The 16,477-nt window shown below is 39.7% G+C and overlaps 1 protein-coding gene across 2 annotated transcripts in view; it reads left to right on the top strand.

Annotated features, from left to right (window-relative positions):
• The window catches only part of LOC142158542 (amphiphysin-like), a 176,254-nt gene that overhangs the window by 45,602 nt on the left and 114,175 nt on the right, over positions 1–16,477 (top strand). For both annotated transcript variants that reach the window (XM_075212577.1, XM_075212576.1), the window contains exon 2: positions 10,748–10,828. In XM_075212577.1, the coding sequence (XP_075068678.1) occupies positions 10,748–10,828 (81 nt within the window). The remainder of the gene's footprint in view (positions 1–10,747; positions 10,829–16,477) is intronic.

The following is a 16,477-nucleotide window of genomic DNA, read 5'->3' as shown; positions in this document are numbered from 1 at the left end:
TATGTGTATAATATGCTATATTTATTGTGTTTGCATCTACAGACCATGTTTGTTACTACTTGATTGCAGATTAGTAAATTTTTCACAAAAATTATGGTATTTGTACATGTTCCTGTAGGTGAGATTTGTTTTTACTGGTAATTAGTGAATGGAGACTGATAAATAAGAACCAAAGATGAAGAGAAATACAATGAATAAAGGTTAGAAGATAATGGAATGTGAGCATCACTGCTTTAGACTTAAATAAACCACCATAGTAAGCCACTTAATGGATTTAACACTAAGTAGACTGAACTCACAATTTTTGGCAGAGTGAAAGAACAGTTTAACGGTAATGAATATAAAATATTTTAACAAGCAGTTGGCTTCATACTTTTAGTTGTACCCATAGCTTTAATGTTACACACTTACTGAGGTAGACACCAAATAATATTTTTTTAGAGACACACAATTGTTAAATGTGTGTCTCCAAAAGTATAAATATTTAAATATAATTTTTAATATATATATTTTTGAAAATTAAATAGACTTGCAAGTTATCTATTCCATTTACAATAATATCTGCAGCATTGATACATAATGATGGTAGAAGAAATTGGATCAATGAAAAAAAACATTTGCAAAGTGCTTAACCAAGCCGCACTTGACTGTTCTATATAAAGTCAAATTTAACCAAATCTTGCTATTTAATTAGAAAACCTGCATCCTTTTCATTATCTTTAGTGATTGGTTCTGATACTCAGCTTCATTAGTATGATGCTGTCCATGGAGAATGTTTAATCACAGTAAAAGCCTCTTCATGAACAGCAGGAAACCCACTATATGCTAAACATTCAGTTGTAGAGAAAGAGGGCTTAGTCATTAAATGTGCTAGCAAAATCCTTTACGTATTACCTCTTGGGAAGACAATTTAGATCACTGTACAAATAGATGAAAATAACAATAAACAATAAGATTAAGCAAAATGGTCATATTGAACACAAAACCTACATATCACATAACGCTGTAGAGAGCACATATATTCATTAATATCAGTTCATGCCCAGTGGACAGTGGAGCTTACAATCTATATTCCCTATTGCACAGACCAAAGTTAATTTTATCAGAAGTCAAATAGCCTTTGGAGTGTGTGGGTGTCACAAGCGGATGCAGGATGAAGGCTTCTTGCCGGTATTGACGCTACTGTACAAGGTGGCATGGAGTTTAATGTGCCCCTGGCGTTCATCAGGTACCCCCGCAAGGAGGTATTTGCTTGGCTACAAGGGATGCGGAGGTCGAGTCTGTAACCAGGATACACAAGCAGAAAGGGCAGTAATGAAGGAGGGAATGCTGTAAGCCTAATACTCTGGCACCCAAATGGTGCCAGAGTGTGGTTTAAATAGAGGCCGAGCAACCCTATATGGTCCACTTCGGTGGTCAGTGATATCACTGACAGTTGACAGTTGTTAGAAGGCCGTCCCAGCTCGCATGCATATGGTTGTTATGCCTGACCTTGGGGAAGGCTGCGTCTACTTGCTAGCCAGTGGGACATCTCAGGCCAGAAAAAGCAGGAGTCTGTCCCACAAGCAGCAGGGAAAATGCACGGACAGTGCCTGACAGGGGGGGAACGAGAGCACCCGGACAAACCACTCAAACACGGGGAGAACATACAAACTCTTTAGCTCTTTTGTGTCTTTTGTTACTTTCTAAACCTAGTGTGGAAATAAACACTTTGGGCCTGATTCATTGAGGCACGTATCTGCCGATTTTGAGCATATCGAACGCAAAATCACTCTGCTCATTCCCAGAACCACGAGGTACATTGTGAATGCAGCACTCTCCGCTGTGTCTTCGGACGCAATGGATACTTACTACAGCCTGCGATGTCGAGGAGTAAACGGGACGGGGAAGGGGCATTTTACCGTAGTCAATTTACAGAAAGGTGTGTGCCAAACTCAAGCGCACGCAGCCACATTAAGCTCTGAGTGTCTCAAAGTTACTTCTTTCTCTGCTGTATCTCTTGCTTTAGCTAAAGGGCTAGCCTAAGTCCTGATCAGTAATGATGACAGTCTCATATGTATGCTATAACGTGTTTGTAATCACGAGAAACTGTATAAATGTATTTTATGCTCAGTAAGCATTAACATCCTAATAAATGTATTTCAAGAGGAAAAAAATAAGAAAAGCACTTTTTAAAAAATGTTTTATCATTAATACCTTAATACCTTAGTTATTAACAGGTGACATTAACTTAAATTTTTTTTTTCCTATATGTTCTTTTTAAAATTTCTTATCCACATAGGTATTGGACGTATTCTGCAGAGTCTTGTGTAGTAGAGCACAGCAGACATGCCCCTAATTTTAAAAGAGTACGCAAGGCTCAAATCCGTGCGCTTAATACTAAGTGCGGGTTGCACTCAGAATGCGTGCCTTGATGAATCAGGCCATTTAAGTTTTGACATTGTATCACTTTTATATACATAAAAGGACACTAAATTAATAGTAAGGTAACCTCAGACATCTTTTTCACTTAAGTGTGGCTATTACTGGCTGGAAAGAGTTTTACTATTGTAGTTTTGTCTATCTCCATTTGCCTGCAATTTGTCTTTTTAATTTCCAACGCCACTGTACCAAAGACACAGAATAGATGGTTGTCAAATGTAGTGGTGTAATTACTACAGCACTTGCTGGTTGCCTGTTTCCTTACACAGTTTACAGCACGTACAGTAACATTGTGGGTAGATATAGTCATAACTCTTAAAATGAGCCTTATATTTCAACTTTTACTTTAGCTAAGCAACATAATATCAGGATTTATTTCATCTATTAGTGCTACATCTGCATCCCACTGCAGGGATTTTTCACATTATTCGATATGTCTGCATGTTTTCGCTGTTTTTTTTTTTGCACCTTATCCTTGATTGAAAATCATAGTGGTTATTTTGCTGCTTTGGGATTACTGCGGGAAATCGTATTGCAAGTTCATATATTTATGGTTATGTTAAATAATAAAAATGTTAAGTAGCTTAATAGTTAAATGTGGCTAAAAATAAACATTTTCCATAATCATACATATAATATATTTCACTATGTTAACCAGCACTGGATGACATGTATTTGCTGAATTATAGTAAGAAAATGTACATTTCTGTATAAATACTTCTGCAAGGATTAATTTTATCTCATGTTACCATGTGGATTTAATGGAAAAAAATTAAACCTCAGCAGTTATAAATTACAGAAAAAGTCATGGCAAGTAATAAAAAAACCTTTACCTAGGTCAGAATGAAATGGTCTCTGTTATGGGTTTGGAAGTAGAAGATAAAGTTCCAAATATCATGAAGACTCAGATGCAGTAAACATGTAGTTTTGACACAGACTTTTTGGTATCTGTATATATATATATATATATATATATATATATATATATCCCACAGAAGCTCGATCAGATTGTGATCTCAGGAATTTGGAGGCCAAGTCAACACACTTTGTCATGTTCCTCAAACCATTCCCAAACTATTATTGCAGTCAGGCAGAGTGAATTAACCTGCTGAAAGAGTCCAAAATCACCAGGGAATATTGTTGCCATGAAGAGGTGTACTTGGTCTGCTACAATGTTTAGGTAGGGGGTATGTGTCAAAGTAACATGAATATGAATGCTAGGACCCAAGGTTTCCAGCAGAACATTGTCCAGAGCAACACACTGCCTCTATCAGCTGCCTCCTTCCCATAGTGCATCCTGGTGCCATCTCTTCCCCAGAAAAACCATGCACACGCACCATGCTGTCCACATCTTGTAAAAGAAAGCATAATTCGTCAGACAAGGCCACCTTCTTCCATAGCTCCGTGATCCAGTTCTGGTATTTGCGGGCCCATTGATTGCACTTTTGGCAGTGGACAGGGGTGATTATGGGCACTCTGACCAGTCTGCTGCTACGCAAGCCCATACGCAGCAAGCTGTGATGCCAGGCTCCATGCTCCCATTAGGCAACGTTAGGCAGCTGTCTAGGACGTCGGGCTCTGGTGGGCGCCACAGAGGTTAAATGAGTTGAGCAATACTGTGCGGCGAACCACTGAGCATACCTTCCATGGCTGCCACGCAGTTCAGATAGATCCACAAAGAGTGGGGAGGGGCTATTGATTGCCACTGCCGCCCTCCCCTCCAGCAGCCGATGTGGCACCCCGTCACCCCGTCTCCTCCACTCCTCTCCACTCCCCCCCCCCTCACTGATTGTCGGGCATGACATCATCATCACGTCCCGACAGTGTCAGTGAGGAGCCCAGCAGAGAGGTGCATCTTCATGGAGACAAGTTTCAGGTAAGGAAAGAGAGGGGAGGGGTGACATTGGTATGATACAGGGTGGGGGGGAGACATTGAGATCCAGGGACGGGTGACTGAGATCCAGGACGGGGACATTCAGATCCAGGGGGGGCACATTGAGACCCAGGGGGTCTGTGCAATTTGGGGTTTTAATAAACAAAAGAATAATCTCACCTTTAGGGAGGGACTTAAATCCCCCTGTTAAACAGCAGCACATTTCACATAATATCTTATCAGCTTCAGTTGAGTTTATACTCTAATTTCACTACCACATGGACACACAGTAAGGTTACTTTTATCATAAGCCAGTTAACCTACCAGTATGTCTTTGGATTTTGGGAGGAAACCAGAACACCTGAAGACAGCAATGCTAAGCATGGTGCCACCTTGAAATAGAAACATGAAGACAGTGTGCAATGGTAACAAAATAAGCCAATTTTGGATGCATAAAATAAGAGATGTCCTACACTGCTAATGTACCTGTGTACTACAACTCAGGAAGCTTCCCCACCAGCTACAAGCTGGAGATTTTATGTCAACTTGGACTCTAAGCCATTGAGAGGTTTTAATAAACCTCATATATAATGTGCATGTGTGGCATTATATATGTACAGATAAATAAACATACTGGCAATGCAGAATTTATTTGTATATACCGTCATGTATTGCTTCACCTAACTTCATTTTGCTGTGCTAATGACTGATCTTCACTTTGCTGTGTGTTTTCTTGCTTGTCACACAAGACCATTATGTTTGCTGTACTCATATCTCTTTCCTCTTCTTGCTTTATATGTCAAATAATCTTATTTCTTCACAAAATTGTGTAATCAAAAACCATTGTTATAATTTTTTTTTTAGATTTTCTTTATTAAATCCTAAAGGGTGTTTCTCTCTTTTCTTTTTATCTATGCTATATTACTTTCTAGTAAAGTTTATACAAAACATTTATTGTCATCTATTTTAATGTGTGCAGTTCATTCTGTACCATTCACAACAAAAGATACACAGTTGTCCAGATCTGATTGCTTTGATAGACAAGCAATGTCCTCAAGTTGTCTGATAGCTGTAAGAAAGAGACAGATCATTTTCTGTTATATTGGTCGAGGTAGAAAGACATCTTAGGGTGTAGAATACATAATTAATTAGTTGTATGTACAGTGGCCAGGGTATCCTGTGGTTATTACATCTTTCACTATATTAAACTCCTACGGTGTAGCAGAGTATACTTGCTTTATGAATAAAATATACCAGTAAAGTTGTGCTGATTGTTTTCATGAATATCTGTTTAAAAGACACAGCTAGTAAAACTAGGTCACTTGTGACGCTAGAGGCAGTCTGCATTTGGATAAAGACTGGAAGAAAATGTCTATTTCTTTTGGGTTTGTGAAATGAAAAAACAATAAAAGGACAAAACCAAGATCCAATCAGAAGCTTACTTATCTGTGAGATTGACCCAGTCTTTGCAAATCAGTTAGGATAGTTTAGGAAAGTGTAAAAGCACATTTTGCACATTACTATGCTGTTTTTGAGATGTAACATTCCTAATTTTGTACAAATGCATGTTCTTTTTACAGCGAAGTGCTTGGATTTGTTTGCCATCATGACTGCCTCTGCGGGGCTGCAAAACTTTGCAACGTCCCACAGAAGAAGTTTGGTGGGTTGTGGTTGTGGTAGCTCTTAGCCAAGTTTGCATGAGGTGCATAAGTGTGCCGAATTTTGCACCAACATGTGAATGTAGGATTTAATTTTGCAGAATGAGATTATTTAAATTATATGAAGTGGTAGAGAGGATGCATTTACCTGTAGTTCCCTGCTTTGCATGAGGGTGCACAGCAGAGGTGGTGGTGTACAGGTTTTATTATTTACTTTTAATGCGGCACATTCTGTACTTTCAGGCATCTTTTTAATACATTTCCAGTTGCACTTCTGTGGAACACTGGACTTCCAAGTGCGTTTCGACCAATGTAATAAAAACCATACAAGTGCATTTGTAATAAAGATGATCCAAATGTTCCTACACTCTCATGATTAATTTAAGGCATAATTGAAAATAAACCAAGCCGTATTGTAAAGCACCACAAAGTATTAGTAAGTTGGATAACATTAGTATTATAAAGTATTAGTAGGTTGGATAGTATTTGTATTATAAAGTATTAGCAGGTTGGATTACTTTATATTGTTTGTGGTACAAAATTATTGAAATCTGACTAGACCTCTATACTGGACAGGACATCCCAAAACCTGACTGTGTGGGTGGTAAAAGGACAGGTGTGTAGGTAGCCTCACATTTGTGAAGGTCTGATATTGTATCTTTGAGCTTGATCAGGTCCAAGACAGATAATTCATCTGAAATTATAAACAATGTTCTTTTTCATTGGTGTATCTGTCTTTTTGTTTGTAAAATATAAGTATATTAAATATATAAAGTTGACATAAAATTATAGGCTAAATTTTATGGGGCAGATTCAATTGTTCTTAGAAACATTGCGGACGTGCATTTATACTGTTACTACTGTAAAAAAGTAACGCTGAGTTTTGTTTGCAATTGTATTGGGCATGAGTAAAAATCAACGTTCTGTCAAAAAAAAATCTGCGCGGAGTGTCTTGCGGTCGTTCCAGAGGCATCTCTCGGGGATATTTAGGGAATTGAAACTGCCCATTGTGTGTATGTTTACACTTGTTTGTCAATATGCCAGATATCTAAAAGTCTTCAAGTACCAGTATTGCTGTTAGTCACTATATACAGATGTACTATGTGTCATCCTAAAGTTGTATTTTAGGCTAACCCATAAAAATGTGCTATGCTGCATTCCAAGGTTAAGTTATGATGGCTCAATTTAAAACCTTTAGAAATAATGTTGGCTACATCAATAAGGAACGTGGCTCAAGAAAAAACAGTAATTTTGAAGTAACATTATCTATATTTTTTGGTCAATGTGCAAGATACTGTTATTAGTGGGTGATCAGCTAAATACAACCAAAGGCACATCAATTGATTGACATGATCAGATTCAAATTATGCTCTTTGTTGGCTATTTTAGTTTCATGATATCCACATTGCACTGTATGAATACCATCTCTGTTCAAAGTCTCTGCTAATGGCTAAAGTGGACAGTTAAGTAATAGACACACAACCTTATACTCACAGACAATTTCAGCTTTACACCGCTCTATACAGCTCCTTGCAATCAATATCACACAGTGTAACACTAGTATGCCACGGGCAGTTTGAATCACATGTCTTCTACCTTTCATATTGTGACATATATTTTGTTGGATCTCTTGTGCTGGTCACACATAGACTGGAACGATTAGAGAAGTTCAATTTCCAAGCAGATACTCAGCTCTTTGGCACGTGGACCGAGGAGCTAGATCACCTACTTGTTACTTTGTTCGCAGATGGTCACACATACCTAATGATGCCGGTCATTTGAACAAGGTTTTTGGACATCCCCAAAATGATTTGTTTGAATTTGACTGGATAATTATTAGGCAAGGCGATAATTTTTGCGCCACATCAGTGCAGATATGAGACCAGAGTGCCAATATTGGTGCCCATTTCTATGCATGTGTTGCCAGCATTGTTTTGTCCTTAGGAAAATGTTCCCCTGTGTTGTTTTGTGGTTTGACGTACTCCAAATACACAATATAATGTCTACATTGGAGTATAAAATGTAAGCATCTTAATGCATTATGTCTACACTTTTGACAAAAATGTAGCGCACATAATTCACTTTATTCTTTTGTATTAATAGGGCAGCCACTTAAATTTTGTTAAAGAATTCAATATCACTCCGATTAATACATATCTCTATCATAAGTAAAGAACGGCTGACCTCCATGTACTATTATTTATTCAAACTGGAGTAGTTGGAATGACATGTTCTGTACTATTTAACCGGATGCCCTATGTGCTTGGGGAGAGGGAGTTTCAAATGGAAGTACTGAATATGATCTGTCATGCATAGACATGATCAGCAAGTCTTTTAATATAATTAATCCCCTTGCCCATTAAAAGGTTCATTAGTAAAGCCTGCTAATGAGCTCTAGAAAAAGTTCAGGCATCTTTTTAATACATAACAATACATGTTTGTTATTCAAGCTGACAAAAAACCATTGAGATGAATGATTCATTTTGATTAAAGCATTTGTTGTTTGTTGTAATGGGGTGGAAAAGAAAAAAACAGACATTTTTAAAGATAATTATTTATTAAATGTCTCACTCTCTTTATATTATATAGAATAAATTACCATTTTGTCATGGAATAGTCTATATAATTACTCTTTTTGCAGATTATATTTGTTTAAAGAATAAATATAATGAAGACTGAAAATTCAGTTTTTGGTGGAATATAGCAAAAGTTTAGTTTCCTAGGGTCTGTTGTTTAGGGAATCCAGAGAGCCCCCAATATCTTGTATGTATCTGTCACTACTCTGCTTGTTTCTTCATGCTGCTGCGCTTCCACGGACAACACGTTGTCTGTATGAAAAAAAATCCTGGGTCAGCAGAAAGGACCCATACTTTTTTCAGACAGTCAGCATGTTCTCTGCCGACAACATGATGACAGCGGGAGCATGCAGTATTGAACAAAAGAAGCTGCAACAAATTGGAGGACCTGTTGGATACTTTCAACGCCAGACCCCAGTTCAGCAACATTATAGGTCTAGGCTTTTCCTCGAATATTCCACCTAAAACTTATTCAGCTCAATTATGTACCATGAAAAAAGTGAGCCAATACTGCTGGTCTTTTTGTGCAAATGTACCTGCAAAGGTTTCAAGGTTTATGTCCACTGGAAACACCGCTGTAAATTCAATCCTCGCCTACATTTGAGGTTTTGCAGATATGAAAAAGTGCATGGTGGGCAAATTCTTCTGGTCATAAAGTAAAAAGTAAATGAGGTAGTAATAAAAGAGGACTTAACATTTTTCTACTTTAATTAAAATATTGTGGTAAATGTACTCATTAAATATTATTTTCACTCAAAACAATATTTTCTTTAATTTTCCTGTTCTGGTAGTTCAAATATCTGGTATACAAGGTCAGTGTTTAGTGGTCCAATAAGAGTTTTACTAAAGTTCTGCATTTTTACAACACGTTGCTATTTTAGTTATTATTGCTTGGCTTGAAGCTATTTGGTGTTTAACTTATTAGCTCGAGACACTTGCTTGTAGTATGAAATTCCCTGTGTTGTGCGTCACACATTGTTCAGTTCTTTCTTCTCTATTGCTATTTTCTAGTAATAATGCCAAATTCCAAGACTATATTCTCTTTACACAGTACACAAATTCAATAAAAGATAACTGGAAAATCCTAAAGGAATTAATCATGATGTCACTTATCATATTATAACGGTTGGTTTCTATCCTGCCACTTCTAACTCATTTACAGTGACTGACCCATGGTAGGGAAACCTCATTAATTTTACTTACATGGCATTTCATGTGCTTCATAGAATTTGAATTACATTTTGGTTAGTTAAAACCTAATGCAATTTAACATCCTAAATATATAAACACTACAAGCAAGCTTTTACATTCCATTTGGGTAATTTAATGTTATGGAGTGGTTGAAAAAAACAATAAAACACTATTGAAACAGGGAAAATATGCCAGTGATAAAGATGGATTTTGTTTATTTCGTTTTTGACACAGCAGAGGAAGATTTTATTTGTTAAAGACAAGCCTATTATCATTAATTTATTGAATAGTTTTTGAATTTTTTGTGTGTTATCTCCTTTGTCACTTAACTCCTCTATAATTTGAAGCTCTATCTGCTTTATGTATATTAATGCATACCAAGGTACCAAATTGGCCTACCATCTTTATGTTGGCCAAAATTCTTGTTTGTACCAATCAAAATGCAATCCAAATTGGACCATTGATTGAACAGAGCACAAAATCCTTTTGCCTGATGATGGTATTGACTTGTATACAGAAAATATATTTGTAGGTATGAGGACAGATTAGCCACAGATATTGGTTGATGGTCAATCCAATTTATCAGTTTGTGTCTGGGATTATTTACAGTAGCTCATTGTGGGCATTGCTAGGGGCCTTAACTTTGGAACAAATTGTATAATTTCCTACCGATAGCAATAACTTCAACCAGGCGCGGGCTGGGAGAGGGAAGCCCGGGGGGGCACACAGGCGGCCGCATCACAAGAAACGGGATGCAGCCGCCTGTGCTGTCGCGGTGAAAATAACCTATATTGTATCCGGGGGGCGGCCGGTCGGCCTACCCCCCGGCCCTAATAGCGGTCTGACTGAGCGGCCTGGGGGGCCGCTGACCCCCTGCCATCCGGGCCAGCCCGCCTCTGACTTCAACATAAATTCATAAACGGTTTGCAATATATTCGCATTATTCTGTAGAAATATCTCACAGATATAACTCACCTACGACTTTTTCAAAATTTCTTCATGTATTTTGCATCTCTTTTAATTTTCAGGTGCTTCAGAAATTAGGAAAAGCAGATGAAACAAAAGATGAACAATTTGAGGAATATGTACAGAACTTCAAAAGGCAAGAGGTAAGCTGAGCTTATTTACATTGTAAGTATCAGGACAGAAATAGCAGTTATGCTGTAACTAACATGTAGAAGCCTTGATAACTAGGATGGGCTTCTCTCCACTTGTCAGATAGGTACTCAGTGAGTAAAAATGATGCAGAAATAATGTCCTTCAGCTTACAATACCCTTATTACCGTTTGTAAGCATCAACTTTGTCCCACTTACATTATGATCCCAAACACCCACTTTTTATACATCTCAATGTCTCTCAATCTTTTCTCAGATTAAAATCCACAACAAATTACATTAAGTTGATGTTTTCTACTTCTATAACTTTCTTTTTTCACTCTCCTAATTATCTTAATCATTTCATCCTACAACTACATGACTCCAACCACCCATTCCCATAATGATTGCACAATCAGTGGTATCCCTTCAGTTCTCAGCACTCTACTGTTTCTAGCAATCGTATTTCCATGCTTCCTTTTTTGCCATGCACAATACTGCCCCCTTCTGCTCCCTTGTTTTATTGCCATTTCATGCTTTTTACAAACATCTCCTCTTCAATTTTTTATGTATGTAATTCTGTTGCAAGTTCTTCAGTTATCCCCTTTATTATTATTGTAATTGATTAGTAAGGTGTCACAATGCTGCACAGCTGCAGACAGTGGGGAAAACACGGCATACAGAAGCAATGACATACAAGGTAGGCATAATTAGTGCAGGTATGAAAACATAATGTTAGGTAGGGCCCTAATTGTCAGAGAGCTTGCAATCTATTGGAACAAGTAGTAGAAGTAAACAGGTGGAATAAATGTGGCTCAAAGTGCAGATTGGCACAGTGGTTGTACCAATGTCAATAGGGAATTCCCTAATAAAGAAATAGGTTTTCTGTGAGTATTTTAAGATAGGAGTGGCAGAGAATTTCGTAGATGGATAGTAGATTGGGATGAAGTCTTGTAGGTGGAAATGAAAGTCACTTATCAGAGATAAGAGTGAGTGTGGGAGAGTATTTTGAGATAATATTTTAAATGTATGAATATAATGTATATACTATATTATACTTGGCAGTGTATTAATGTAATAAATTGTGGGAATGTCAAACCTGATCCAGAACTAAAAATGTTTTGCTCCTGATAAAGTGATTCCCATATCATAAAGGACCTGTATAGTGAAAATAAGAGATAGCTTATGTAAAACAGATATATATATATATATATATATATATATATATATATATATATATATATTGTGACAAGAGCACGCTACTGCAGAAGCACACGCGTACAACTTCTTCCTTTTTATGGTTCTTTATTGTCAGGATGGTAATAATGTTTTGACACCGTATACTTGCACAGCAATTATGGAGACCCTCAACGCTTACTATACATAGTCCAGCTCTCTGTCCAGATCAGCCAGCTAGTCCAGCGTTGATCTCCCTGAACAATGAAACAAGTAGGGTTTTATACCTGACACTCCTCCCACAGGCTTAGCTTGATGGACAGGTGACACACCCACCTTCTCTTTAAAAGGAAACGCCCATCCCTGGCTCTGTTTAGACTATCAGACCCACCCTGTCTGTTTGCTGAGAGGAAGCAGCTTTTAAATCATGTAAGTAAACCAATTTTAAACTACACATATGTTTTTACCTGGTTTAATCTCCACCTAGGTACATAACTGTGCCAATGTTTTACTCTACTTCTCTGCTTTCTCTGCATATTGCCAGCTAAATGCCTCCTTTTGTTATATATCCCTCCCCCTAGCGTCTCCAAGTAGGGGGACGCGGACTTCGCGAGGAGTGCATATTTTCGTGACAACGCATCTGCATTTTTGTGTAGAATCCCAGGCCTATGTTCTACTGAGAACTTGAAAGGTTGTAGTGCTAAGAACCAGCGGGTTACCTTGGCATTTACCTCCCGGTTGTTCTGCATCCATCTTAATGGTGCATGGTCTGTTATTAGGGTGAACTCTCTGCCTAGGAGATAATAGCGCAGAGCTTCTGTAGCCCATTTTATGGCGAGACAATCTTTCTCCACAGTGGCATATTTTTGTTCCCTTGGAAGCAACTTACGACTTAGGTACAGGACAGCATTTTCTACTCCATTCTTCTCCTGTGACAAGACTGCACCTAAGCCAACACCAGAAGCATCAGTTTGGAGGAAGAACTTCCAGGTAAAATCTGGTGCTTGTAGAACTGGAGAGGAACAAAGAGCTAACCGAAGATCAGACCAGGCGGTTTCTGCAGAGTCAGACCAGGTTAATCTATCTGGACAACTTTTTTTTAACATGTCCGTAAGTGGAGCAGCTCTAGTGGTGAAGTGGCTTACAAGCCGCCTGTAGTAACCTACTAAGCCTAAAAAGGTTCTTAACTGTGACTTTTTCTCTGGTCTTGTCCAATTTTTGACTGCCTCCACTTTGTCTAACTGGGGTTTTACATGCCCTCGACCAACAATGTACCCCAAATATTTGGCTTCTCTCATGGCTATGGCACATTTCTCTGGGTTAGCTGTTAACCCTGCGGACTGTAATGAAGCTAAGACCGCCTCAACTTTGGCTAAATGTGATCCCCAGTCTGGGGTATAAATCACTATATCGCCCAAGTAAGCAGCTGCATAAGCTGTGTGAGGTCGTAGCAATTTATTCATAGCCCTTTGGAAGGTGGCAGGTGCCCCATGCAACCCAAAGGGTAGGACTTTATATTGATAGAGACCATCAAGGGTGGAAAATGCAGTCTTTGGCTTGGCCGTGGAAGTCAGGGGAACTTGCCAATAACCCTTTGTTAGATCAAGGGTTGTTAAATAATTGCTACCAGCAAGATTTTCCACTAGTTCATCCACACGTGGCATCGGATAGGCATCAAACTGCGACATACTGTTTAGGCGGCTAAAGTCATTGCAGAACCTAATTGTCCCATTGGGTTTCGGGACAAGCACAATGGGACTATTCCATTCACTAGTGGACTCTTCAATTACATCTAACTGGAGCATTTTCTCAACCTCCATTCTCATGTCCACCCGTCTGGCTTCTGGAATACGATATGGCTTCTTCTTGACAATGACTCCTGGCGCAGTGACAATGTCGTATTCGATTAAGGTAGTGCGCCCAGGAATGGAAGAGAAGACATCCCTGTTGAGGCAAATCATTTCTTCAGTCTGTTGTCTCTGCTGAATGGACAAGGCTTGCTCTATGGGCACTTCAGACTTTTCAATGGCAGTACTCACTACCTGAGGAGAGGTTTCCTCATCATGCCAGGGTTTAAGGAGGTTAACATGATATATTTGCTCCTCCCTTCTCCTACCTAACTGGTGGACTCTGTAATTGACAGGACCGACAGCCTCTAGAACTTCATATGGACCCTGCCAATGGGTGAAAAGTTTGCTTTCTTGGGTAGGAACCAGGACTAGGACCTTGTCCCCAGGCTTGAAAGATCGAACAACAGCACTTTTGTCATAACTTTTCTTCTGTCGTTCCTGAGCCTCTTTTACATGTTGCTGCACAATGGGCCCTATCTTTCCTAGCCTCTCATACATTTGGGACACAAATTGTACCAGATTTGGCTCTCTGGGACCTTGCTGCATCCACCCTTCTTTTAACATATCCAAGATACCCCTGGGCTGTCTCCCAAACAATAACTCAAAGGGACTAAACCCTGTTGAAGCTTGCGGTACCTCACGGATGGCAAACATCAAATAGGGAATAAGAGTGTCCCAATCTTTTTCTCTTGAGCCACTGCTTTCCTGAGCATGTGCTTTAATGTGCGGTTAAAGCGTTCCACCAAGCCATCTGTTTGTGGATGGTATACAGAGGTGTGTAGCGCCGTAACCCCTAGCAACTGGCACATGTCCTTCATCAGTTTAGACATGAATGGAGTACCCTGGTCTGTGAGAATTTCTTTGGGTATTCCCAAGCGTGTAAACATCAATACAAGTTCTCTAGCTATGGTGCTGGACTTTATGTTTCGTAGGGGAATTGCCTCTGGATACCTGGTTGCATAGTCAAGCACCACTAGTATATATTGGTGCCCACGTGCAGATTTTTCCAGGGGCCCCACAAGGTCCATAGCTATCCGTTCAAAGGGAACTTGTACTATTGGTATTGGAATAAGAGGTGCCCTGTACATGGGTTTGGGACAGGTTCTCTGACAAATGGGACAGGACCGGCATTACTTTTTCACTGCCATGTGTACACCGGGCCAGTAAAACCTAAGCAGAACTCGTTACCGTGTTTTATCCTCCCCTAGGTGTCCCCCACAGACATGTGTATGTGCTGCTTTTAACACTAGGTTTACATGGACCTGAGGAACCATTAATTGTTCTACTTTTTCCTCCTGTACATTAGCAACTCTATACGGGAAATTATTTTTAACAATAAAATATGGTATACCTTCTGCAGGCTGGGCGGCTTTCGCTACCCCATTTACCTCAGTCACACTTTTAAAGGCATGTTCCAAAGTGGCATCATTAAGTTGGTCTCGAGCAAAGTCCTGCAAAGGAAACAAAATTGGTATTGCGGACCAGTCCGTATCCTCACTGACAGGCGGGGTGGGCTCATCTGCGACATCACCGACCAATGCTAGTTTGGACTGTCCATGTTTCCCCACAGTTGGATGCTTTTGTGGAACTCCTGCTGTGACTCCCAGGATGGCATTCTGGTTTGGCGGTTCCCAAAGATCGATGTCCAGATGTTGTGGATTCTTAGGCGGTTCCTTTAAGACCGGGCTTTCGACCGTTGCATCAGTTGCCGGCATGTCAGGCCGGATCCGCTCACCGAGGACATCATTAAACAGTGGGAAGTCTCGCCCCGAAATTAGTGGATATGGGAGTTTAGGTGCTATGGCAGCTACCACCATAATAGTTTTGTCTTTGAGTGTGACTGGTAGTATTGTTCTTTCATACTCCTCTGTTGTGCCATGTACGCAAAGAACTTTCACTTTGGGAAACCGAGAAGTTATGGTTTCGGGTAAAGCAGAGCTGGAAACCAATGAGAGTTCGCTCCCTGAGTCAACCAAGACCAGAACAAGGTTTTGGTTGATTAGCACAGTCACCTGGAACAAACAAGGACTTCCTGATGTGGGACTCATGGTAAAACAGCTTGGAAATGCAGGTCCAATATGTGCTACAGAACAGTCCATGGGTTCCTGTAGTTTAGGACACTCTGCCTTAAAGTGGCCTGGCTCACCACATTCAAAACACTTCAGATTAGACAGCTTTGCACCTGGCCCTCTGTCCGTAGCAGTTTTGCCATTGAGCCCTGTGGCAAGGATTGTCAAACCTGGCTTTTGGCGTGGCAGCGGCTTTGGCACAAATGCAGGTTCTTTAGTCATTTTGCTGTAGCGCACAAAACCTTTCTACCACGGTGGCAAGCTCTTGATAAGTTTGTGGGTCTGATTGCAGAACCCACCTTTGCAAATCGCGGTTCAGCCCCCGGATGCAGTGATCTATCGCCAGAACTTCAATAATCCGAGAAGGCGAATTCTCCTCAGGCTGCAGCCATTTCTTTAAAATTTTAGAAAGCTCAGCCACTTGCGCTCTGACCGTTTTTTCTTTATCATAGTGCCATTGGTGATAGCGCTGGGCTCGGCCTGGCCCGGAAACTCCAATGCGAGCCAATATCTCAGACTTTAGACACAGATAATCAGAGGCCCGTTCCTCATCTAGATCCATATAAGC

Source organism: Mixophyes fleayi, chromosome 5, assembly GCF_038048845.1.
Source record: "Mixophyes fleayi isolate aMixFle1 chromosome 5, aMixFle1.hap1, whole genome shotgun sequence".
Classification (NCBI taxonomy): domain Eukaryota; kingdom Metazoa; phylum Chordata; class Amphibia; order Anura; family Limnodynastidae; genus Mixophyes; species Mixophyes fleayi.
Note: the sequence above shows the minus strand (reverse complement) of the source record. Positions and strands in the feature narration are given on the sequence as shown.